At 45.9% G+C, this 23556-nt stretch overlaps 1 protein-coding gene across 37 annotated transcripts in view; it reads left to right on the top strand.

The window, feature by feature from the left end:
* Positions 1 to 23556, top strand: part of Sorbs1 (sorbin and SH3 domain containing 1) — a 230753-nt gene that overhangs the window by 117294 nt on the left and 89903 nt on the right. For 27 of the 37 annotated variants that reach the window (XM_036168686.1, XM_036168676.1, XM_036168692.1 and 24 more), the window contains exons 3-8: positions 594 to 647; positions 4271 to 4339; positions 7447 to 7542; positions 9749 to 9877; positions 19248 to 19274; positions 19396 to 19508. In XM_036168686.1, coding sequence (XP_036024579.1) covers positions 638 to 647; positions 4271 to 4339; positions 7447 to 7542; positions 9749 to 9877; positions 19248 to 19274; positions 19396 to 19508 — 444 coding nt within the window. In that variant the 5' untranslated portion in view covers positions 594 to 637. The remainder of the gene's footprint in view (positions 1 to 593; positions 648 to 4270; positions 4340 to 7446; positions 7543 to 9748; positions 9878 to 19247; positions 19275 to 19395; positions 19509 to 23556) is intronic. The other 10 variants (XM_036168711.1, XM_036168802.1, XM_036168914.1 and 7 more) reach the window with 3 other exon arrangements.

The following is a 23556-nucleotide window of genomic DNA, read 5'->3' as shown; positions in this document are numbered from 1 at the left end:
ATGACAGCACGTTGTAAGCTTCTTGGTTTGAGACTGTCAAATTCTGAAGGCTGTTCACTTGAGCATCAGTGACAGTTTCTGCCCATAGGTGAGGAGGGCAGTGCCTCGGCACTTGGCCAGTGATTCAGGCTACGCAGTTTCCATGATCAGTTCCAGCACAGTTGGGCATGCTGCTTCACCTTCCCGAGTCTTGTTTGTGAACTCACACTGTGTTAGTGCTTGTTGTCATGACTCAAATAAATTATTTAAAGCACCGAGAACATTTCCTGGTACATTGTAAGCTACCTATAAACTTCCACAATTATGTATTACCCTCTGATGATTTTTTTTTAACATTTACAAAATTGATGTTTTTAATTGACTTGTTGCTAGAAGAGATCTGGGATTGCATCTAAGCAAAGTCGGGGTGACAAGAGTGAAGCTATGCCCAGAGTCCCCCAGATCTGTGGCTAGCTATGAGCTGGAAGCCTGGCCACGTGGCTCCCAGTTCAGCTCTGTTTGACCAGGGGCTACAGTGTTTGCATTTTAACACGGGCTGTGGGGACTTAGCATGCAGCTGCCATTCAACCATCCCACTGTGTGCTTCTCTGCAGAGCCATCCCGAGCTGCAGCTGTAGAGGACTTGCCCTCCAGCAGCATGAGTTCTGGTAAGTCATTTCAGACCCTCTCTTTCTCTTGTCAGAGCTACAGAACTGGGTGGTTTACTGAGATGTCCATATGCCTGAAGGTCCTCAACAGCAACATCACTACTTACATTGCAGATGATTTTTCAACCCACATCTATGAGGAGCTCTACCATACACTGTGTATGTCACACCTATCTTACAAGAACCCCTTTCCTTTTAGTGGCATATAATCAACATACAATAAGATGCAGTTATTTTAAGTAAACGTTGGATAAAATTTGGCATATTTCTACACCTTAGTTGTATTTCTTAATGTAGATGATTGACGGAAGATACACAATTTAATCATAATCTTCCCCAGATGGGGACTAACCCAACACTTCCTTTATCCGGCTTGCAGAACAGCTAACTTATGCATTCAAGAATCAAGATCTAAATAAATTAATGTTTCAAGTATTTTTAGTCTTGGACTGGGATTGAAAGCTTGGAGTGGGGAAGAGAGAATGGGGACAGATCCCTTTGCCGTATGCAGCTGAGACTTGTCAGTGTCCAGCCTGGAGATGTTTCCTTCCTGGGATTAGTTCCACCTTGGCCTCCTGCACCTGCAGGGGGGGGATGGGAAGCAGGAGACCACGTGAGTATCTCATTCAGAGTTCTTCTTATCCTGCACCATGTTGAAGGTATTTTCGGAGACCCCTACAGATGAAAAGGCCTTTTCCATTTCTTTACATATAATGCTCATTTAGCCAAGTCCTGAGCTGTGCAGGACTGTGTGTGGTGAGACCTGAAGGGCCTGGGGGTGGAGCAGCTCAAGGCTGCAGCCCTCCTCATACACTTCTTGTGCAGCTGGAGTCTGCACTAGACGCGCCTTTGCGTGTCCTCTGTGAAGTAGACATTGTAATTGCGCTGCCCCATTGACGGTTTTCTTAGACCGAGTGTAGCAAAGCTCTTAACATATCGAGCACCATGCCTACACCAGTGGTGCTTTGCTGTTCTTATCCCAGAATTCCTCCTTGCAAAGTGAGGTCTGTGGTTTGCCTCGGGCCCCTTTGATGTTTTTTTCTGTGCCAAAGTAGACATGGGTGCTGCTTACTGACTCAGTTTCTATTGTCGATTTGCCTTTCGGTTAGTTCTTTTGTTTTTAGATGCAGTGTCAGAGAGCCCGATGGCCTTGCATGCTCTATGTAGGCAAGGATGACCTGGAACTCCTAATCATCCTGCCTCTGTCTCCTGAGTGCTGGAGTTACATGTGTGTGACACCACTCCATATTATGTGGTGCTAGAGGTGGAACCCAGGGCCTCACACATGCTAGCAGTGGTTTTGATGGATGCGCCATGTCCCCAATCCTGCTTTTTGGCTTTTGTTGTCATTTATAATAGGCTCCCCCCCCCCCCCCCCAGTTTCCTTTTAAAAACAAACAAACAACAACTTTACTCTGCAGCCTGAAGTTTCTTGCTCTTCTAAGCCAGCATTGCTACTCCTGACAGTTTTAAAGTCAGGACGAGGCCAGGTGAGGGTGTACCAATGCCCAAGGCACACCAGGATGCCCTCCCTCCCCTGAATCTCTCAGACAGATGCTGGAAGGGAACTTCACTCAGGGGCCCAAAATTCTAGGCCTTTTGACCCCATAATCCGGTTTTGGGAATTTTTATGTTAATTCCAAGGGAACAAAAACACTCCCATGAAGGTGGGGCGTGAGAGGCAGTACACTGTATGTTTACTTGCTATGGAAAGTGATCAGTGGGATGAGAGTCGCTACAGGGGAAATATTGGTTGCATCTTTAGTGGAAAGAACGGCAGTACAACAATGTATTGTTGTTATTTCAATTGCGGGTGGGCTGCCACTCTCTGATGGGTCACTATCCTTTCAAGGGCTTGTTTCATTCTCCTGCAAAGCATCTCCCTCCTCCCCCAAGGCTGGGCCTGGCTTGCTGCCTCTGAGATACAGATGGGGAAACTGAGTTTCAAGAATTAGTCACCTGCGTGGGGTTGCCAACTCGTGTGGAGTGGAGGCAGACATGGACTGCTGTACAGCGGCGTAATTGCTGCAAAAGCTGAGCTTTATTTGATGATTAATTACTACATACCAAATGCTTATTCCAGTTTGGTTGTTCTGGTTAATTAGAAAAGGAGAGGGGGGAAGGAGGAATGTGGGCCTAGTGGTAGCTCACAGGCAGCCTCCCTGCTAAGTGGGCTCAAGGCAAGGCCAACAGTCAGAAGGATGTGATCAAGGGGACTAGGTCAGGTGCATGGGGACAGGGCAGTAAAAGAGCGTGCAATGGGGTGCTGGAGCTTGTGTTTCCTTTTCTTCTCTTCTTCCACTCATTCTTGAAATGAGGGCTCAAGAGGGATTTAACGTCTGAGAGAGTGAGCCTTTGTCTGCAGGTTGTTGTGAGCCACAGCTTCAAGCATCCCGGGCAGTCCCGGCCACTGTGGGGCAGGGCCTGCTCAGGGGCTGTAGAGGCAGCAGCCTGCTTGTCCGGTGACAGTGTTTATCAGATGCTCAACCTTTCCATAGGCTGGTTATTAAAAGCCTCATTGTGACTTAGTTTAAGCCAGGTTTATTAGTAGGGTGTGAAGTGGGTTGTAGGCCCAGGGTCTGAGGAAATACATAACAAGTCAGGAAACAAAAATGCTTATCTTAGTTGGGGAAGAAGATGGGTTGTAACTGGGGCAGTTCAATCTGAGCTTAGTGATTGTTGGTAGGCTTGGCCTGTTGAGCCTCAATTATCTTATCAATAGAATTGCAGTTCCTAACTCCAGCTTCCAAGGACTGGACCTAAGGAGACAGCATAATAGTAATCGCTGGTACTCAACATGGGCTAGCAATCCTGGCAAAACATGTTTAAAGAACTGTATTTATGATTATGTTTGTAGCTTTATTTATAACAGCATTTTGCTGTTTGGGTTCTTTCAAGCACACTGGCCACATACCCTGGGGTGGCATGGTCTTCCCACCCCTCTGTTCTTCCCTGGACTGTCTCCAAGTTCCCCAAAGTGATAGATGGAGAACCTTCTGGACAGGAGGGGCTCAGTGTTGTCTGCTGCTGAGCAGAGCTCAGTAAAGTCTGAAGTGACACTGAGGTGTGGCGGTCAAGGTGAGGGCTGAGGGCTTTGTAGCCAAGGTCTACGGATGAAAATCTCTCCCGTACTCAGAGTTGAGACCAGGCAGGAAGCACTGGACTGTTACATGTAGACGAGGCTTCAGTAGAAAAGGAGGATGGAAGGAGTGGTTAGGACACCAGGAGACACTGTGGCCACCTCTGGGACAGGCAATGTAAAGGCACTTTACAGGAACAGCAGCTTATCTTTGACAAGTAGAACTCGGGGTGCCATTTAGACACTTTTTAAATGTCAAGGAAGCCACTCCAGGGAAGCAATAGCATTTGTATCCCCCCACAACACACTTCCTATCCCCAAATAGCTTTTGCATCCTGTCTGGTTCAGGCTTTAAGGCATTCAGAACTCTCCCCCATACACCCTAGGGGACGTGTCCCAGGTCTGAGGAAGCAGGTAGGATGTGTGTGGATAGAGCCGTTCTGTTGGAGCAGAATGCCTCAGCTTTATCCCCACCTCATACCACATGGTTCTCTTGATTGTTGAGCAGGCATGCTCACAAACCTTCTGTTCATCTTTCTTTCAGAATGTGATGTTGGAAGCTCTAAAACTGTTGTGAATGGCTTGGTACCTGGCAGCCATGGGCAAGACAAAGGTAAGGCTATTGAAGAGAAGCCTGGCTTGGTATCAGAAAGCATTCCTAGAAGATGCAGGACACGCTGGGCATGGGCCATTCCCACCTTTCTGGGGAAGACATCATTGGCCTTGTCTTCGGAGGCCTAGTTCCCATGGTGGTTTTCTGAGACCTGAGCTGTGGCCCTACTCTTCATGGGTCTGAAGCTGTCTTTTTCCAACTGTGAGATGATGTGCTCACAAGGATGCTGGGATGACAGATTAGATAGATAGTGCCAGGTAAGTGTCATGCCTGGCACATATGGCACTCATTGTCCTGGAATTACCTATATATGGCATGCTACCTTCACTTGTCATAAATAGGAACACATCCACAGTCCTATGAAAGAAATTATTTCAGTGTCTTTAGTTTTATGTATATCCTCTCCAATTTTTAACATATCCCCCCCCCCCCCCGAGCTGGCGGATTCAGTCAAGAAAGAGCTTTGAGGTTGGGGATTTATTTAGCGCAGTGGTAGAGTGCTTGCCTAGCAAGCGCAAAGCCCTGGGTTCGGTCCTCAGCTCCGGCAAAAAGAAAAAAGAAAGAAAGAGCTTTGTACATGTGCATAAGTACTTTCCCACTAAGCTGCCTTCTCAGTCCTCATATTTTCTTTTAGAAATTCTTCCAAATAGGCGATAGAAATGTGAACGAGTGGTATGGTAAGAAGACGTTTCAGAGGGGCTGGAGAGAAGGCTAAATGGTCAAGAGCACTGGCTGCTCTCCCAGAGGTCCTGGGTGCAGGTTCCAGCAACCACATGGTGGCTCACAACCATCTTTAGTGAGACCCAATGCCATCTTCTGGCAGAAAGGTGTGCATACAGATAGAGCACCTCATACATTAAATAAGTAAATAAATCTTTAAAAAAGAGGCGACTGAGAGCTAGGCAGCCCACTTCTGGTCCCTCTCGGTTGCTCCGTCTTAGCTACTGAGGACTTTCGTTTTTCTCTTCTACTTAATAAATCCCCTTTGCTTTAAGAAACGAAGAAGATCTTGAGGTCCTGTTTTCCCAGGATACTCTCCCCTCAACCTGAAGCAGTGTTGTGCAGTGTGAGGTGACAGGAAGCAAGTTGGAGTAATTAGATAAACTCAGTTCCAGCTCTGCCTGTGAAAACAGACACGCAGGGGGCCCTTTCATCTCTGCAGGTGCCAGTTCTCTTATCTGCAGAAGAAGGGAGTTTGAGCGCAGTGTTTATTTCTGCATCCTATCCTGAGCTCCAGTGACTCCATGAACACTCATCTATCTGTGTTCTACAGTATCCATGAGGAAAGGCTAAAATCCCAGCATGGAGCGTTGAAGTTAAAAAAAAAAAAAAAAAATCAGCATTTCCCAGAGTGTAATTTCAGAGTTTGCCATGTTTAGCCTTTGTAGTTTGCATCAAATGCATCCAAATACTCCCTTTGAGAAGGCAAAATGTTCACTCAAAAGGAACCTCCTTGGAGAGAGAAGGCAGAGAGAGGGCAGAGATGGGGGAGTAGGAGTCTGGTGGCATAAGGCTGAGTTCTTTGGAGACAGGGGGTCAGTGCTGTCTTGCTCCTCACCTCCCTGACTTGCCTCCCTCCTCCACTGTGTAGTTCATGTGAGCTGTGTTCTTGGGGTCTTGGCCTATCTTGGCTGTCTTGTACTTAGAGAATATGGAGGGACAGGGCTGTGGGAAGGCTGCAAGGGGATGTTTAAACCAGGAGCATGGGAGGGGCTTTTGAAATCTTGGGACTACCAACTCCACTCTATAAATCTGTTTATAGGAGAACCTTAAGAGTTTTTGTTTGTTTGTTTTGTTTTGTTTTTTGGGTAGTGATGGTTTCTCTCTGCCTTAGCAAGACTCACCTTTGGTAGGAAACAAGGAGACAGGTTTAAAGGTTTAAAGGTCATCAGAGTGGCTTGCTAAGGTCACCAAGCCAGATAACTTAACTTCTCTGCACTTAAGAACAGAGTGACTGAGTGGTTGTCTTAGCCTCTTACTGCTTCCTCTGAAAATGGCACCCCAAAGCTGCCCCCACTCCAACACAGTCTTCCAAATGATTGTAAAGTAGTTAACAGGATTCCTGTGAAAGTTCATTCTATCTAGATGTGTGTGGAATTGTCACTTTTGACTTAGTTATTGCAGACATACACTCCATGCCTGCCATATGCCTTCCAAAGCAGCAACATGACAGGCAGGAGGGTGCACTGTCCAGTTTAAAGGTGCCTCCCATCCTCCTTCCTGTCTCCTTGACAATCCCAGTCATGTGATGCTGAGTCAATAGTCTCTTATTTCCAAGCAGTCCTACCCATTGGGCACAGTCCATTGGAGTCACTTTGGCACCATAGCACATCTTTCTTTCTTTGCTGCCATTAAAGAGAAGGAGTGAAGGAGACCTCACAAGAGATTTGGGGATGGGCCTGCCATTGAGCTGGGGGGTCTAGGGAGGCAAGGAGCAGGGTCTCAGCATCCAGCACTGTGTACTGTGCTGCTGCCCAGAGCCTTAATCATCCACTTGGACACTTGATGCCTCTTTTCCAGGAAAGGGTGGGCTTGAGCAAGACCATCTGTTTCCCAACAGATGGGGGTTCTGATTTGCCTGAGGTCAGAGGGTAGTGACTGTCAGAGCAGGCACAGGATCCTAAAAGGTATGATTTGGGAGAGGCAACTGTGAGGGCTGAAGGGACCAGGCAATCTACGAGAATGTTCCTCTTGTTGCTGTGGTCCTCTGCAGCCATGACCCTGTCCTCAAAGCCTAGCAGATGACCCACTGTTGCCAGGGGACACCTTGTACTCTGATGGCGTCCCCTTCCTCTGCTTGCCAGGCCATCTGTGTCTCTGTAAGTCTCTTTGTCCAGAGCCTTGGCAAGCTCCTGGTGTGCCAGGAGGCGCCGATAAACACCGACCAACTCTATTTGAGTGACGGTTGGAGAAAGGCTTCTGCCGTCTTGGCCCAGAACCCCAAAGAAAGAAAGCAGGCTATTTTTAATGGCTGCATCTACTGCTCTTTGAATTGTTCTTTGAGCGTGGGCAACTTCCTTCTATTGTCTCTGCACGGTTCCTTGACTTGCCTGAGTGTCTCCCAAATGTTCTTTCTAGATGCACCGTTTACCCTTTTGTGTTTTCAGCAACCGCCGACCCTTTCCGCACTCGTTCTGTTTCTGCTGTTCAAATCATTCCTGTGAAGACAGTGAAAAGCCCTTCAGGGCTAGTACTCCCTCCAGGTATCTCTCTTTGGGGCTGTTTCTATTGTCGGGCCATTGGCATGGTTTCTTCTCTTCTTTGCTTCTAACACCATGCTGTGAGCCTTAACCCTTGCATGTTTGGAAGGCATTTCCTTCCTCTAAGTTGTTTCCTTTCTCGTGTGTGTGTGTGTGTGTGTGTGTGTGTGTGTGTGTGTGTGTGTGTGTGTGGTCTGTCTGTAAGTCTGTAAGCCAGGGAGTAGGGGAAGAATCTGAGGCTGCAGCCTTGTCCTCCTTGCTTTAGAAGGGTTAGTGCAGAAGCTGGGATGGGGCTCTCCTAAGACTTCTGTGCAAACACAAGTTTCTGGGAGAGTTAACCTGGCCTATCAGAGCACTTGTGAGTCAGGCTGAATGAGAAGTAGCTCCTATAGATGTCGGATGCTGCTTCCCTGTGTGATACTTAGGCCTCCCCAGAGCATACCAGCTCCTCTCTAGCTTCACCTGCAGTTGCTTCCTGCCTCTCCTTCTCCAAGAGGCGGGGGTGGGCTGGGCATACCATTCATTTGAGGCTCTGACTCAGAGTTTCCTGTAGACAAAGAGGGACAGGTGGAGCTCAGAAGTTGGGCAGATCTGGCTGTGTGTCCAGGCCCGTAGAGATGGGCTGTGAATTTGCCTCTCTCCCCTTTGAAGTGACCATGGTCTGGTTTTCCCAATAGTTGTATAACACCAGCCACTCTCTTGATGGGGTTAGGTGCTCCATGAACTTGCCTCGGGTCTGTGGTGTGCTGTGCGTCTTGTGCTTTCCTTGCTGTGGAAGAGGGCTGCTGGGGTTAGGGATTGAGAGCAGGGAGGAAGGAGGCTTGACCACTCACTACTCTCACCCAGAAACAGACATGGGCAGCACACTGAGTCCTGCCCAAAGACACACCCCGAGCTTCATCATCTCATCCTCACTGTGATAATTTTAGATCAGGAGCAGTTGGGGTTATGGGGATGTGGAAGTGAGTGTGGGGTTGAGCTTAGAAGCTGAATTGTGAGCAGTTTGGAGGTGTGGAAAGTGAGTGTAGATTGAGTTTAGAAGCTGGACTCTGGGTGGTTTGGGGTGTGGGAAGTGATTGTGGATTAATCTTAGAAGCTGGACTCTGGGCAGTTTGGGGTATGGGGTGTGGAAGTGAGTGTGGGGTTGAGCTTAGAAGCTGGACTCTGGGCAGTCAGGGGTGTGGGAAGTGACTGGAGTTGAGCTTAGCTTAGCTGCACATAAGGAAACACTTGGCACACGTGCTCCATGAAATTTCAAGGTCTGTTCTGGTTTCCTGCGTCATCACTGATTTTCCTGAAGGATGAGCACCAGGCTGTTAAAGTGAGCAGTCTTCTCTACTACCCACAGTGTCAGTTAGTTATGATGAACTGCAGTCAAAAATATTAAATGAAAATTTCTAGACATGGACAACTCCTTGAAAGTTTTAAATTATATGTAGGAAAAGACATTGTTCGTGTAGACTGACTATTGTCTGTGGTTTAAGACATCCACAGAGGGACTGGGGACACATAGCCCTTAATATGGATGACTGCCTTGAGAGTCTTCTTAAAGATGTCCAGGGTCTGTTGTGGACCCTGGTGCTGCCGAAAGTGGATGGTTGGGAGTCTGTGTAGATTAAGCAGAGGTTCAGAGGACACTAGTGCTGCTGTGGGACTGAGCCTGTCTGGCCACCTTCCTGGCTGTGTGTCCTCTCATTATGTTGGAGTGTAAGAGCTCCCATCTGTGAACAGCGCCTCCTCTGCCTCAGAGTTCAGGGGTCTTGACCAGCGGGAGACTCAAGCAGCAGCGATTCTCTTGAGGACAACCCTGATGTGCCCCATTGCCTACGGCTCTTTTGTGAGAAGGGGGCTCTGCAAGCTTGAGAGATCTTTCACAAACTCTCCCGTGAGCCATGCCTTACTAACTGGCCAGAAATCTGCTTAACAACTTGAACTTCATTTCATAGACGGAATGAACCAGCTTCCATGAGCAAACGTTTTCAGCTGACATTGTAACTCATGCATTTACTCAGCACCCACCTTGCCTCTTCTCCCTAATCTCATGATGCTGCCACAGATTACTTTTCATTGGTCAGAGATGGTTAGAGAGTAGTCATAGATGTACCCAGGTTCATCTCATTCCCCTGCTGTAACCATCCGCTAATGGACTATCATGCAACTCCCTCAGGAATCTTGGATCTAACCTCTCCTTTGGATCTTTTCTTTCCAGACATGGACCCTACAAAAATCTGCACTGGAAAAGGAACAGTGACTCTTCGAGCCTCCTCTTCCTACAGGGAATCCCCAAGCAGCAGCCCTGTGAGCCCTCAGGAATCTCCGAAGCATGAAAGCAAGTCAGGTGTGCTGCCCTGGAGACTGGGAGGGAAGATGGTCAGAAGGGAAGGCAGATATCTCTGTGGTTTTGCAGGGCTGGGGAGAGGTTGTGAATTCATTAGCCGCATCCTTCTTCTCCAGGGTCCCTTCTGTCCCTTCCATGATGATAATTAGTAGGTCAAGAGCTGGACTGAGAGGTAGTTGTGTGCTTTGGGTGAAGGCACAGACTAGTGATCCCTACTTTAGTTTGGGGCGGTTCTGTACCTAAACTCTCTATAGGGCTGTCATTCTCTCACATCACAGTTATCAGAAGTAGACAGGCAAGATAGGCCCAGCCTGGAGTTTGAGACTTGTGGTACCTGCTTGTAAGTCTGAGGTGGGGTCTTTGATTTGATATTTCTGACAAATTCTGAAGTCATACTGTGGAGCTGGCCCAAGGACCATGTTTGAAAATGGCTACAGGAAATGGGGTTTTTCTTTTCTGTGGAAACTGGGAAGCTTAGCACAGTCTTGGAACCAGAGTATAAAGGAAATAGGGCTTGCAACTTTGGTACAGTGGGAGGCGGGTGTTGTGACATGGTGGAATTATGTAGGATGCAAATGAGTAATGCTTGCATCTACTGACTTCCTGCACCAGCCACTTATAACGGATACCAAGGTCGATGCTTGAGAATGAAGCCAGACTAGGGTTCGAACACAAGCTCCTTAGAGGTAGTAATGCCAGTCCCCCTGGGAGGTCATCTTTGTTTTTAGGCCTAGGGAAGGCCGGAGCAACCTCAGCACCAAAAGATGACCAAGGGCTTCTTGGTCTTACTTCTGAGCCCACTCTTGATTCCTGACCTGTTGCAGTTTGAAATTTTTCTCTTCTGTGGGAAAGATGCAGACGAAAAGAAAGGTGAAATAATTTCTTCAGAAGGCTGGAGGGTGTGTGGGGAAGAGAGATGATCCAAAGAGAAAAGCCAGTGAAGCAGCTGAAACGCCGGGCCCTAGGCAATGGAGAGGGAGGCTTGAGCTCCCTCTAGTGGTTATAGCTGGCACTAATACAGAACACAGTTCTCTCTCCATTGTGGTGCATGCCGTGGAACTACTGTGCTACAGAATTATGTGTGGAGTTGAGGAGGTCTAGGAAACACCATCTTTTGTCCTATGGTAATTCCTACAAATTTATTCTAATTAAATTTGGTGGGAAAGAATTTAATCCTTTTCAGCAGGTCTTTAAAAATTTCTTACAATACAATTACTTGGCAGAACTAAGAGGAAGTTATCAGTCATGCACATCCTTTTTAATAATAATTTTATGTTTTAAAAAAGATTACAGTATAAGACCAGGTGGTGGTGGTGCACACCTTTAATCCCAGCACTCGGGAGGCAGAGACAAGTGGATCTCTGTGAGTTCAAGGCCAGCCTGGGTCTACAGAGTGAGTTCCAGGACAGCCAGGGCTACATAGAGAAACTCTGTCTCAAAACAACAACAACAATTATAGTATAATTTCATTTTCCCCTTCCATTTTCTTCTTTCTTCCTCCAGCCTCACCCATAAATCCCCAGTCTTTACTTTCATTGAAATCATGACCTCTTTTTCTTTGTTGTTGTTGTTGTTGTTGGTGGTGGTGGTGGTGGTAGTGTGTGTGTGTATTCCTAAATATGTGAATGCAGTCTGCTCTGTCTGTGTAAAGTTACTTGTATGTGTATGTTTTCTGGGCTGACCCTTTGGTATTGGATAACCAATCGATGTGCTCTTCCCTGGAGACTACTTCTGCCTGCCGCTTTCGTAATCCTTAGTTGCCTGTAGTTCTTTGTCTAAGGTTAAGACCTCATGAGCTTTTCTCCTTCCGTGTTATCAGATCTGTTGGTGTCATCCTCGTGCAGGTCATGTTTAGGCAGCTATCTTGGCGAGACCTCTGACCATTCTAAGCCCAGGTACAGGAGTTGTGTTGTAGTTGTATCGTTTGGGTCTAGACTTCACAACTGTGTGTTTAATGGGTTGTGGCTATCTGTAATGGTCTTGGTCTGTTGCAAAGAGGAGTTTCCTTGATGAGGGGTGAGAACCACACTTACCTGTGTGTATAAGGATAAGTACTTGAGTGTCATTAGAAATTATGCTAGTTTAGTAAAGTGGTGGTGATAGTTTCTCCTTCAAGATCCATCTAATAGTAAATAAGTAATTTCCTCTAGTAATTGAGGTGGTTGGATCCAGATTAGCATTTGCATCACCTGTGCTCTCCACATTTGCCCCCTCCATCCATCCCTGTAAGTTCCCATGTTGCTGACCATTAGCCTGGTCTAGAAACACCAGTCTTTAAATGGCCCTCAACACCTACATTGCAGAGATACCTCCAGGTTTCAGTCATTGCTCTAACTCCCTCCTCTCGAGAGAGGTAGTATAGCTAGATGGTCACAGAGTCTCTTGTCTCTTGGCTTTGGCACTTACTGTCTTTGGGATGGGGGCAAATTCATCAGCCTCGATGGCTTCAGTTTTCTCATCTATAAATTGGGCACTGTCACACTGGAACTGGTGACTCTAAATGAGCTCTTTCATAGCAAGCATTCAGCGCAGGCCTGTCATCATAACCCTGTTGTCACCGTAGGTCAGGAGGCCTGCTAAAGGTTCAGTCCTATCAGTTTGAAGCATGATGTTGTGGGCCAGGAGTGAGGGCAGTGGAGATGGAGGACAAGATAAAATTGAAAGAATGAAAGAACAGGGCTTGATGTGAGACTCAAGGCCTCCAGGCTGACTGGGTGGTTTTCTAGATTATGTTACTCATGGAGATGGGGGATTTGTGAAGGATGTTGTTGGGAAGGAATGTTCAATTCCATCATTAGCTATGTTGGGTTTCCTGACAAGAGAAGGGCTTCCAGGAGAAATTTCTAGGGGGCATTTGGAAATTAAAGTCCTCAGTGCGGATATAGGAGTCCTGTGCATCCACATGCACTCTAGGAAAATCGAGAAATCTTCTGTCATGGATTGCTACTACCAAGATGAAACACACGTATGAGTATCAGACCAGGGAGAAAGAAGCTGGGGCCCTTAAAGATGGCCTGTTTAAATCCACTGTTCAGATTCCTACTTTAAAATATATACATTTAAAATCTTATTGTTAATTATGTGTATGTATGTGTCTCTGTGTGGGTGTGTGTACATAAGTGCAGATGTCTGTGGAGAACAGAGGTAACAAACGCTGTTGGACCTGGAATTATAGATGGTTACAAGCTTCTCCCCTGCTCCATGTAGGTACTGAGAACTGAACCAGGGTTCTTTGAAAGAACAACAAGAACCACAGAACCATTTCTGTAGCCCAGAGTCCTGTTTTTGAGTAGCAGCTGGATCCCAGGTCCCTGACCCACACCTCAGCTCTGATTATGGCCCTTGGCCCTTGGAATTGGAACCATCTGAGGAGAGTGGAAACGATCTCAGTGCTGACTTCCCAAGTCTGAGAGAGACTCGCGACTTTGATCCTTGGCTTAGGGTCTTCTCACCCAGCCACGTCTGGCTGTTGGCTGTGTCAATTCAGAGCACCCCCGTCAGTGTCCCGGGCCAGTGGTTTCATTGTGTCCTTTTCAGTCTTTTGGAAGAGCAGTTGAGGAGTCTGCCCTGGTGGTGGGTACAGTTCCCAGTTCCTTTCTGGTGTGGTCTGGAGGCCGTGTAGCTTGTTACCTTAGATGCTATCCCCTGAGTCCCGTGCCAGGCTCTAGGTTAGCAGTTCCTTGCGTTCTGGGCACTGTGCTAGTTGGTCTCAGCGTTGGCTGCAAAGTTGTCCTTGGACTTGCAGCCACAGTGAATTCATTTCCTCCTGTGTGATTCCCACACCTGCTCCTTCTGTAGCTGGACTTTTTGGTGGCCTTTAGCATAGGCTTGTTCCCAGCTAGCTCTTTTATTACCTTAGATTAAATTAATCTGTTTCTGTTAATTCTATTAATCTGTGTTCTGCCATGTGGGCTTTTTACCTCACTTCCCTTCTGTATGTCTGACTTGCTCCCTGACTTCTCTCATGCACCTAGATTCTAACCTCCTGAGTTCCTCTCTCTGCCTGGAAGTCCCACCTAACCTCTCCTGCCTAGCTGTCAGCCATTCTGCTTTTTATTAAACCGGTCACAGCAGTACATCTTCACACAGTGTACAAATATCCAGAAACATTCTTCTGATTATCAGTAGAAAAGTCTCGTAAATTAGACCCTCTTTATCCATTAAATCAGTTTTTCTACGAGTATATGTGTAAGAATTAGGGCCAACTGAAAAATTAGAGGAAGGAGCCTCACAAGATAGCACCCTCCCCCACCCCAACACCTTGATGCAAATTTAGGGGACTCCTCAAAACACCTTCCATAGAAGTGCATTGTTATAGGGTCTGGGGAAATACCAAAGCATCCTAGATACATTTATTTTCCTGCAATGGTGTGTGAGCCTCTCTATCAAAGTTCTACTGGGGCTCCAAACATAGGTGTGCACCACTGTCTTCCTTGAAGACTCATCTCCACCCTAGTAGGCAATGAAGCTCTTGCTGGCTCAAAGACCTGACAACGAATCATCTTGGTGTGTGTGGTTCAAATCCTCAGGTAAACAAGACATTCCTGTTTGATGTAGCGTTCCAGGGACTTGGCAGTTACCTCCCAGAAGCCTAGGGTAAAGGCCAGACCTTTTTATTCGTGGTATTAAGCTCTCTACTCTGTCACATAAATAAAAGGAAAGTACAAGTGGAAGTTGGAGCACATGTAAGCCTGCTTTCAGCACATATCATCTACCTCGCAACTTCTTTCCAGACCATGTTGAGTCTGCCTTAGTGAAAAATATCCTAAGATCCCCAGAAGAACTGACTGTGTTTTTTTTTTTTTTTTTTTAAATGAGCAAGAAACCAAAAATGAAATTAGAAATGAGTAAGGTAAAAGCAGGTATCTGGAGGCTTTTAGCCACAGGGCAGAAAAGCACATAAAGAGCAGGTAGGATAAAAGACAAAGTAGGTTATGTTTTTTTACTGAAAGGCCGAGCATCTTCGGGCTGCAAATCTGTCAACCTCCCATTTATTGGAGGAAGCATTTTGACAGTCTCTTCCATCAGCAGTCGGTAATTGATGACTACGTATGTAAAACTTCACCTTGTGCACTCAGCTATAATTGGCCCTGGGCTGCTACCAACCTTCCAGATTCAGAAGAAAAGATAATGGATGAGGGCTGACAGAATGCCAGAGATATGCTCTCCTTCAATAAGGAACCAAGTTGCTTATTGAGATCCTGGGAACTACCCATTTGGGCACAGTGGGGGAAACTGTTTTGAAGATTTGAAATGAGCAGGAAAAAAATTCAAGTCATTTTCCAAGGACAGTATGACTTTGACTTTACTAAATGGAGAGATTGTATACTGTAATTTATATATATATCTTTGGGAATTTTCTGCTGTTTTGAGCTGGAGGTGGTGGTGCACACCTGTAATCTCACCACTAGGGAGACAGAATCAGGAGGATTGCTGAGAGTCTGAGGCCAGCCTGGGCTATACACCAAATATTGCATCAGCTGGACTATATAGTAAGACCCTATTTCAAAAACAAACAGGACTGTGGCGATGGCTCAGTATGTCCTGTACAAGTATGAGAATCTGAACTTGGATCCTCAGCACCCATGTAAAAACCCAGCCTAGTTGTTCATGTCTGAACTGAAACCCCAGTGCTGGGGTATAGAGCGAGACAGGAGAGTCCTGAAGGCTTCCTGGTGAGCAGTCTCATTGAATCAGTGAGTGCCAAGTTTAGTGAGAGACCTTGTTTCAAAAAGCAAGATGGGTAGAGACTGAAGGATACTCAGTTGTTGATCTCAGGCCTCCACATACACGCACACAGGCAAACATGCCAATGTACATGTACATATACACATACATACACACATATATATTTCACACATTGACATAAAACACACAAAAACCCAAACCATAACAAATAACACATACATACCCTGTAATTTATATCTGTGGGGATTTCTCTCCCTGTGTTTTGGATTCCAGTTTTATAAAGCCGATACTATATGCCATACATTTTATTTAATATTTCCAGATTTATGTGTATGAATGTTTTACCTGCATGTATATGCCTGGTGCTTACAGAGGTCAGAAAAGGGCATCCGATTCCCTGAAACTGGAGTTAGGGAAGGTTGTGAACCATCATGTTGACAAGTCAGGGTTCACACCCTTAAAGAAAACTGACTAGTTGGGACTTGAACCTTGGTCCTCTGCAAGAGCAACAAATGCTCTTAACCACTGAGCCATCTTTCCCACCATATACTTTTATTTCATCCTGTGACTCATAAAAGAATCCATGTCCGTTTTGCAGATGAGGATGCTTAGTCAACAAGGCAGAAGATTGAGCTCACAGGAAGTGATCTTACTGCATGAGGGTGGCTTCCTTCTGATGCCTATAGGTTTAGAAGAACAGTCACTCCTCAATTTTCATGACATGTCTGTTTTCCAGTGTGACTTGAATAGAACTAACCCAATAGGAAGCCAAACAGTAGGCAAAATAATGTGTCCGTGAGTCTATGTGCTGCATTTACCTCCATCATCCAGGAGCCCCTCACTTGAAGCCTATTGCTGTTTGGTGTGTGTGTGTGTGTGTGTGTGTGTGTGTGTGTGTGTGTGTGTGTGTGTGTGTGTTTGAAAAGTGGCTCAGTGAAGGGTGTCTAGAAATAGCAACTTGGAAAGAAGGGACATTAAAAGTGATAGAGTGAAGAGGATGATAGGCCATTGTCATCGAATGTCACCTGTGTTCTAGAGCCTGCCAGGTACATGAAGTTCTCAGGGCCTGGCACCTAACTAGCAGTGAGTATTAAATGTGGTCACCTTCACATGCCTGATGTCAGATTCCTCAACAACCTTGAGAGAAGGTCATGGGGAAGGGATTGTAGTTTACAGATTAAAAAAATGTGAAATTTGGTGTGGTTAAAGACTTGATCCAGTTACACAGCCAGTGCAGTGCAGTAATAGTAGCATGTGTGAAGCACATACCCTGTGAGTTTAGCATGGTGACTGTTGGAGAAAATAGATAGCTATGAACTGCCTATAAGGGAATGGCAGAGACGTAATAGGCAACCTATACAAGAATATATAACTGAGTCACCTTTACATTCTAGATTTGGGGTATGGCAATAAGTTGTTTTTCCCTAAATAATAATATTTTAGAAGTAATATTTGTATTAATTCTTTGAGAAAATCATACAATGCATTTTGATTATATTCAACTTCCACCTCCTTGATGATCCACTCCTACCTCCCTACCCACTCAACTTTGTGTGCTTTTTTTCTTTTTAAACTCATCTAGTCGTTTGTGCTGCTTAAATAGTTTTGGCTATGGGGTTTGCCCTGGACTGTGGTCAGACTCCCAAAGGTCACACCCTCAAAGAAAGCTAACTAACTCCTCAGCTATACCGCTCCTACTCAGAAGTCAAATGTTCTCTGGCTTTAGCTTGCTGGAAGTCTTCTGAACGCTATTAGAACTGCTATGAGTTCATATGTGCATTTGCCCTTTTAGTCGGGACTACAGTTTCGTTGTAACCGTCCACTGCCTCTGGCTCTTACGGTCTTTCTACTGCTTCTTATGAGATGATCCCTGAGCCTTGAGGAATGTCAAAATAAGATGTTTTTGAGTGTGCCTTCTACTAGTTGTTAGAGAGTTAGGTTGTGAACTGCCAGCATCAGCATCACTGGGAACTGTTAGAAATGCAAACTCTTAGGCCCCCATCTCTCTTACTGGATCATAAATACTGGAGTAAGTCTCATCAATCTGAATTTCCCAAGACTTCTCCCTGACTGATGCAGGTACAACATGCTGTTCTGGGATGTAGGCCACTTGCCTTGCCTTTTGCTTTGACACCTACCGGCCTCCAGCATCTTCCTGGCTACTGGTATAGTTGGTAGCTCTGGGTGGTGGCCAGGATACTGTACTGTTTCTCCCATCTAGTGTGAGGCTTTCTGATCTGGGCAAAGCATTTGGCCTCTCTATTTTCTCATCCATGAAGTATAGGAAGCATTTAATTAAATTAATACTAAATTGGTGTAAAGTGTAACCATATCTGGTACCTGAAAGGTACTTAATAAATGTTTGCACATCTCAACTGGAAAGTCTATTGATGGTCTTAGAGACAAGCACTGAAGTGGAGACTTGGCCTGTAAGGGACAGTGAGTCCCGATTGTCTCTACAGGAGTGAGAAAAGAAGGCTTCTCGGGAAACTGAGGGACAAGACGTTAAAGGAGTGTAGGAGCAGGGGTGGCCACACTGGCCATGAGCAAAATCCACCTTGTTGGCTAAGAATGGCTTTTATATTTTAAATGGCTGATAGGAAAATGCAAAGAAGAGTGATGTTGTAGACCATGTGAAAGCCTTTAAAATTCAAAATTTAATGTTCATAAATAAGGGTGTTTGGGAGCACAGTTCATTCATTTATGGATTATCTGTGGCTGTTCCTTGATGTGGTACACAGTCACAGAGTCACTGGGTCTTATTTGAAGTGCTTGAGATCAGATGTATTTCAGATCTTTTTCCCTTAGATTTTAGAGTGTTTGCATGATAAATAATGGAGTATATTATATAAGGAACCCAAGCCTAAACATGAGATTCATTTGTGTTTCTCATAACTTCATATATTTTTAGCACACCTGCATTTTGACTCTGATCTGTCATGTGAAATCAAATCAGGTGTGGAATTGTCTTCTAAAAATTTTTGTTAGATTTATTTATTTGTGTGTGCTCCCTAACACCCCCACCCCACCTTTTGGCAGAGGCCAGAAGAGGGCTTCAGATCCCTTGGAGCTGGAGTTGGAGGCATTTGTGGGATTCCTGGCTTGCTATGTGGGTACTGGGATCTGAACTCTGCTCCTCATGATTATGTAGCAAAGCCCTCTTAATGGCTGAGCCATCTCTCCAGTGCATATTGTAAATGCTTTTGTGCCTTGTTTAATGGGATGGAGACAGGGATCAACAAACAAACAAACAAATCCCCTAAAACAAAAACATGCTATTGAGGCTTCGTCATGCTCTACTGCTGGGGCCCATTAATTAACCCAGCCTGCTAAGGTGCAGTCATGCTGAGCCTACAGCCGCCTTTGGAAAGGGGATGACATTGAGAACGACTGGACAGCAGCAAGTTCTGTTGCCTTTCAGTCTGTAAAGTAAGAATGTCAAGGAACAATTGTTTCTTCATCCCTGTGAATGTAGCCTTGTGTTCTCAAAGGTCAGCGCCTGTGAACACATCATGGTTTCAAGTGGGTTCCTATGGCAATGGGGCCGTTGTGACTGAGGGTGTTTTGTGTCAGACAAGGGCTGCTGATTTTCATCGCTCAGTGTGTCTCATGCTTGCTACCCGCAAACTTGACCGCTTCTGTTTCTCCCTTTTTGTTTTCATCCTTCTTGCTCCTCCCACAGGCCTGGAGCCAGAGGACCCTTCAGCAGGTATGGCTTTTCTTGCATTCTTATCTGCTGTGCCATGGGGCACCAGGGATCCTTGAATGAGGGGAAAGCCAGCAGGTGTTACCTGTGACTGACGAGGATTTGTTTTTGGGTTTTGTCTCAGATGAGTGGAGACTTTCTGCCAGTGCCGATGCCAATGGTAACGCCCAGCCCTCCCCACTTGCTGCCAAGGGCTATAGAAGTGTGCATCCCAGCCTTTCTACTGACAAGCCCCAGGTAGGTGTGTGCCCACAGATGGGGTGGGAACTCATTAGTGGTACCTGTTCTCAAGTTGCCCAAACTCGTGACTTCCTGCTAGCCCAGCTGGACTGTGGAGTAGGAGTCTGCTCTTTGGTCATCTCTGAAACAGCTTTCTTAGGAGGAGAGTTGGGTTCAAAGGGAGCAGGAGTATGGATGGGATGAGGTTGGTTTGTGTGGGTGTTAGAAGTAGGCCTGCTGTTTTCTAGGCTTAATATGTAAAAGAAAGAGTTCATTTAGCCTTGGACAGGTAGGAGAACGTCTGAGTTTATTTTTAAGGAATTTATTCTTCAGAGCATAATCAGAGGAGCGCTTCTGGTGTTTACTCCATTAACTTCTAAAGCTGAGACTTTGAACACTGTCATCACAGATAAACATCAGATATTTGTGGCCAGACCATAAACCCAGTAGCCCAAAGGCCTGAGGACAGAAATCACAATGGCAGCCCAGGCCGGCTTCACAGTCAGCTCTGCTCTGCAGTAGAAAATCCCTCATCCACAGCCATACCACTCGGAACCCGCACAATCTCATGTGATCTTGGAAGCTAAGCAGGGCTAGGCATGGCTAATACTTGCATGGGAGCCCTCTACAGCCATTACAGTTTGGAGTAGGGATGACTTTGCTTTGGTTGTTGCTGCTGGGTGGTTTTTCTATCCTTTCTCCCTTCACCTCTCTATATTTTGCTATTTTGTTAAAAGGAATAGATCCTAACATTCCAGTGGTATGTGAAGGATGGTGTGTAAGGAGGAGCCACTTACATGGAATGGAGCCATCTTCCTTATAGGAGGTGCTGCTGCCCAGAAGATCCCTGGGTGGTCCAAGCCCTGGTCCTTCCTTCTGGTGCTCCCAGAACACACAGGGAAGTCAGATGGTATCTTCCCTCTGCAGAACTGTCTCCCTGGTCTGCAGTTTGTGCCTCATCTGCCTTGCTGGTGAGCTGCTCCATAATGCCTTTCTGCCTCCTGCCGTGACTTACCTCTCCACTTTCAGCCTTGTATACCTAGGCCGTGGTTGGAGCCAGGAGCTATGGATATGCCTGGCCTCCCAGAGGTCAGTTGTCTGTTAAATGACTTGCCCAAATGTTCCCATTTCTGAAAGCGTTCTGAGTATGTAATGTACTGTCTGTGGCGGCAGCACTTCCTCCGCATCAGGGATGGATTCTTTTTGCTCTGCCTAGATTAGATCACGATCATGATTAACTCAAAGAGATCATGATTAACTCAAAGACGACGTTGACGTACACCCTCTTTCACCATCAATGACTTAGCCCACAGGCTAACCCTCCAATGCCTCTTGGTTTTATGAACACACACAAAAAAAGCATGGTCCAGTGTAGGCTTGTATTTCAGGGGTGAAAAACTTGCCAAGTATGTATGAGGCCCAGGACTCATTTTCCAGCACCATATAACTAAATAACTATCGCATTGGAGATAAAGATGAGTCCTTTGAAAATACATGTATTTAACACAATGTTATTAGGCAGTTGTATTCAGACCAGTGTGCTGAACATTGCCCTCCAGGAGTTCATAAGGGGAACAGTACAATAAGGTTGAGCATCCTGTGATATCTCTGTTAGCACATGTTTTGATCTGTTGGTTACTCAACTTCACATTTCCTGGGCTGTCTTCAGGAAGAATGGCAAAGAGCTGATGCAGGAATTTTATTCTGCACATTCAATGTAAGATTTGCCATTTGAATGTCAAGAACTCTATGTCCTGTATTACTTTGCAGATTTATTTTCTGAACGTAGTGCTTGCTATAATTGCACACGGGCTTCAATGAAGGCAAGGCAGGCTGGGCAACTTCTTGGCTTTGTTCCAGCCCTGTGGAATTTATGGATCTCTTGGCAGGACATCTCCCCTTAAGGACTGAGTTGGGGTACAGGAGGTGGATGGGCTAGGTAGGAATCCTATGTCCTGCCCACCTGGGCTTGCTCCCTCTGCTCCCAGGGCCAGGGAACCACAGCTCTCTTTTTGTGATGTTTCAGCAGCATGGTAGTCCCAGCAGAGATGAGGCTTGGCAGTTTCTGGAAACTGTATGGACCAAACAGCCTCCCTGTCCCATAGACCTGCCTTCTAAGATGAACAGAATTTCATTAGTGGTCAGTGGGCAGCTTAGGCTGCAGTACTTAGAATGAAGCAAAAAGCTGCTCCTTTGTGTACTTGCTCAGACTAACTCCCTCCTTCTCTAGAGTTCAAAGAGGCCCAGGGACAGGAAGTCCTTTGACTCTGTGTGCATTGTGGACACCCTGGGGAAGTGTCCTCTCTCTAAGGTCATAACCCTAGAAGGGCTTATGCCTGATGTCATGCAGTCCTGGTACCATACATGGCCATAACTGAATTAAGTTTAAAACTCATAGAAACAGATTTCTATCTTTGGACAAAAGAAATACCATGCACGATACGGCAGTACAAAGTCAAATAAATGTGAACCCAGATCAGAATGGTTTTCTGTTTGCTTCTCATCAGCGCTATCCTTGACAGTCCCAATGGTGGGAACTAGTTCAATCATTGCTTCTGGAGAAGTGTTGCAAAGTGTTCCAGCACTCAGTCTGAGTTCATCAAACTGAATAGCTAATGTGACAGTTTTTGCTTTTGTTATACACCAGAGGGCCTCTTTGTTGTGGGTTTGGGGCTGGTATAAATGGCCACGCTCCATTGGCACTATTGTGAGGGCACTGGGACAAACAAAGCACGGATCTGCTTAACTGAGAAGACCCAAATAGTTGCCTCTCCACCCAGACTGTCTGTCCTGTCAAACTTGTGTTTAAGGTGTACGCTGTATATTATGTCTGGATGATAGTCCAATCCAGAGTCATAAAGATTGTTTTCATTTTCTCACCGAGTCCCCTTTCTAATGTTTTTTTTCCCTTTTCCACATATCTTCTACAAAATATAAAATAAAATGAGAATTGGCCTCAATATAGTTAGTGTGTGTGTCACATGCATGTGCAAATACAGATGTGCTCATCTGTGTGTACACACACAAAGACAAAAGAAGGATGTTAGGCTGTCTTTCTTTCTTCCTGGAGATAGGGCTTTTCACTGAATCACAAGCTTACCATTTTAACCAGGCCAGCCGGCCAGTGAGCTCTGGGATCTACCAGTCTCTGCCACCACACTGTGAGGGTTACAGGAATGTGCAGGCATACCAAGCTCTTTATTTTGGTCCTGGGGATTCAAACTCAGGTTGTCATGCTTGCACAGCAAGTGAGCTTACTCATGGAGCCATCTTCCCAGCCCCTTCCTAGTTTTTGATACATCTGCCATATAGTCCACCAACTTCCAGTCTTTTACATGTGTGCAATTAGAGGAAGGTTCTGGTTTTGTTCTCGTGCTGAAATCTGAGGATCGGGGCCAGTGAGCAAAGTCTGGGGACATTGGGAGTCTAGTTCCCAGGTGAGCCACAGGTTAGCTGAGGAGGACCGGGCTGGGGGTCACCCTTTCTCCTTCCTGTCCCTCTGCCCATTGAGACTCATGGAAGAAAGCTGTTGAGTGGAGCCGGGGGAGGTATGAATTTTGACTGTAATTCTGAGCCTGTTCCCAGAGCTTTGTTCTCACATTGTGGCTAAAGTTGATCACCCAAGTATAGAAATGATTGCCTGTGCATGGTGGTGCACTGGCTGATAAACTAGACTCCACCCAACCCCATAGGCTAATTACATGTCAAATGGCTCAGGCTTTTAACCCTGTGCCTCCAGAAGTGGGAGAGCATATGCTTTTAATCTCTTGACTGTCTCCCATGCTCTTTTATTACAGTTTTGGGGATTTAACTCAGAGCCTTATATGTGCTAGGCAAACAGAGCTAGCTTCTCAGCTACATTTTTAGTGATTAATTTTTTTCAAATCATTTCTTCTGAGAAAAGAGCACATATGGACTCATTCTTCAATATCCTCCTCCCATGAATGAACTTTATGTGCTTGTAGGATTGAGAGCTGAGGGCTGGAGAGATGGCTCAAAGGTTAAGAGCACGGGCTGCTCTTCCAGAGGTCCTGAGTTCAATTCCCAGCAACCACAACTATCTATA

Source organism: Onychomys torridus, chromosome 1 (assembly GCF_903995425.1).
Source record: "Onychomys torridus chromosome 1, mOncTor1.1, whole genome shotgun sequence".
Classification (NCBI taxonomy): domain Eukaryota; kingdom Metazoa; phylum Chordata; class Mammalia; order Rodentia; family Cricetidae; genus Onychomys; species Onychomys torridus.
The sequence above is the reverse complement of the archived record's forward strand: the minus strand, read 5'-3'. Positions and strand labels throughout refer to the sequence as shown.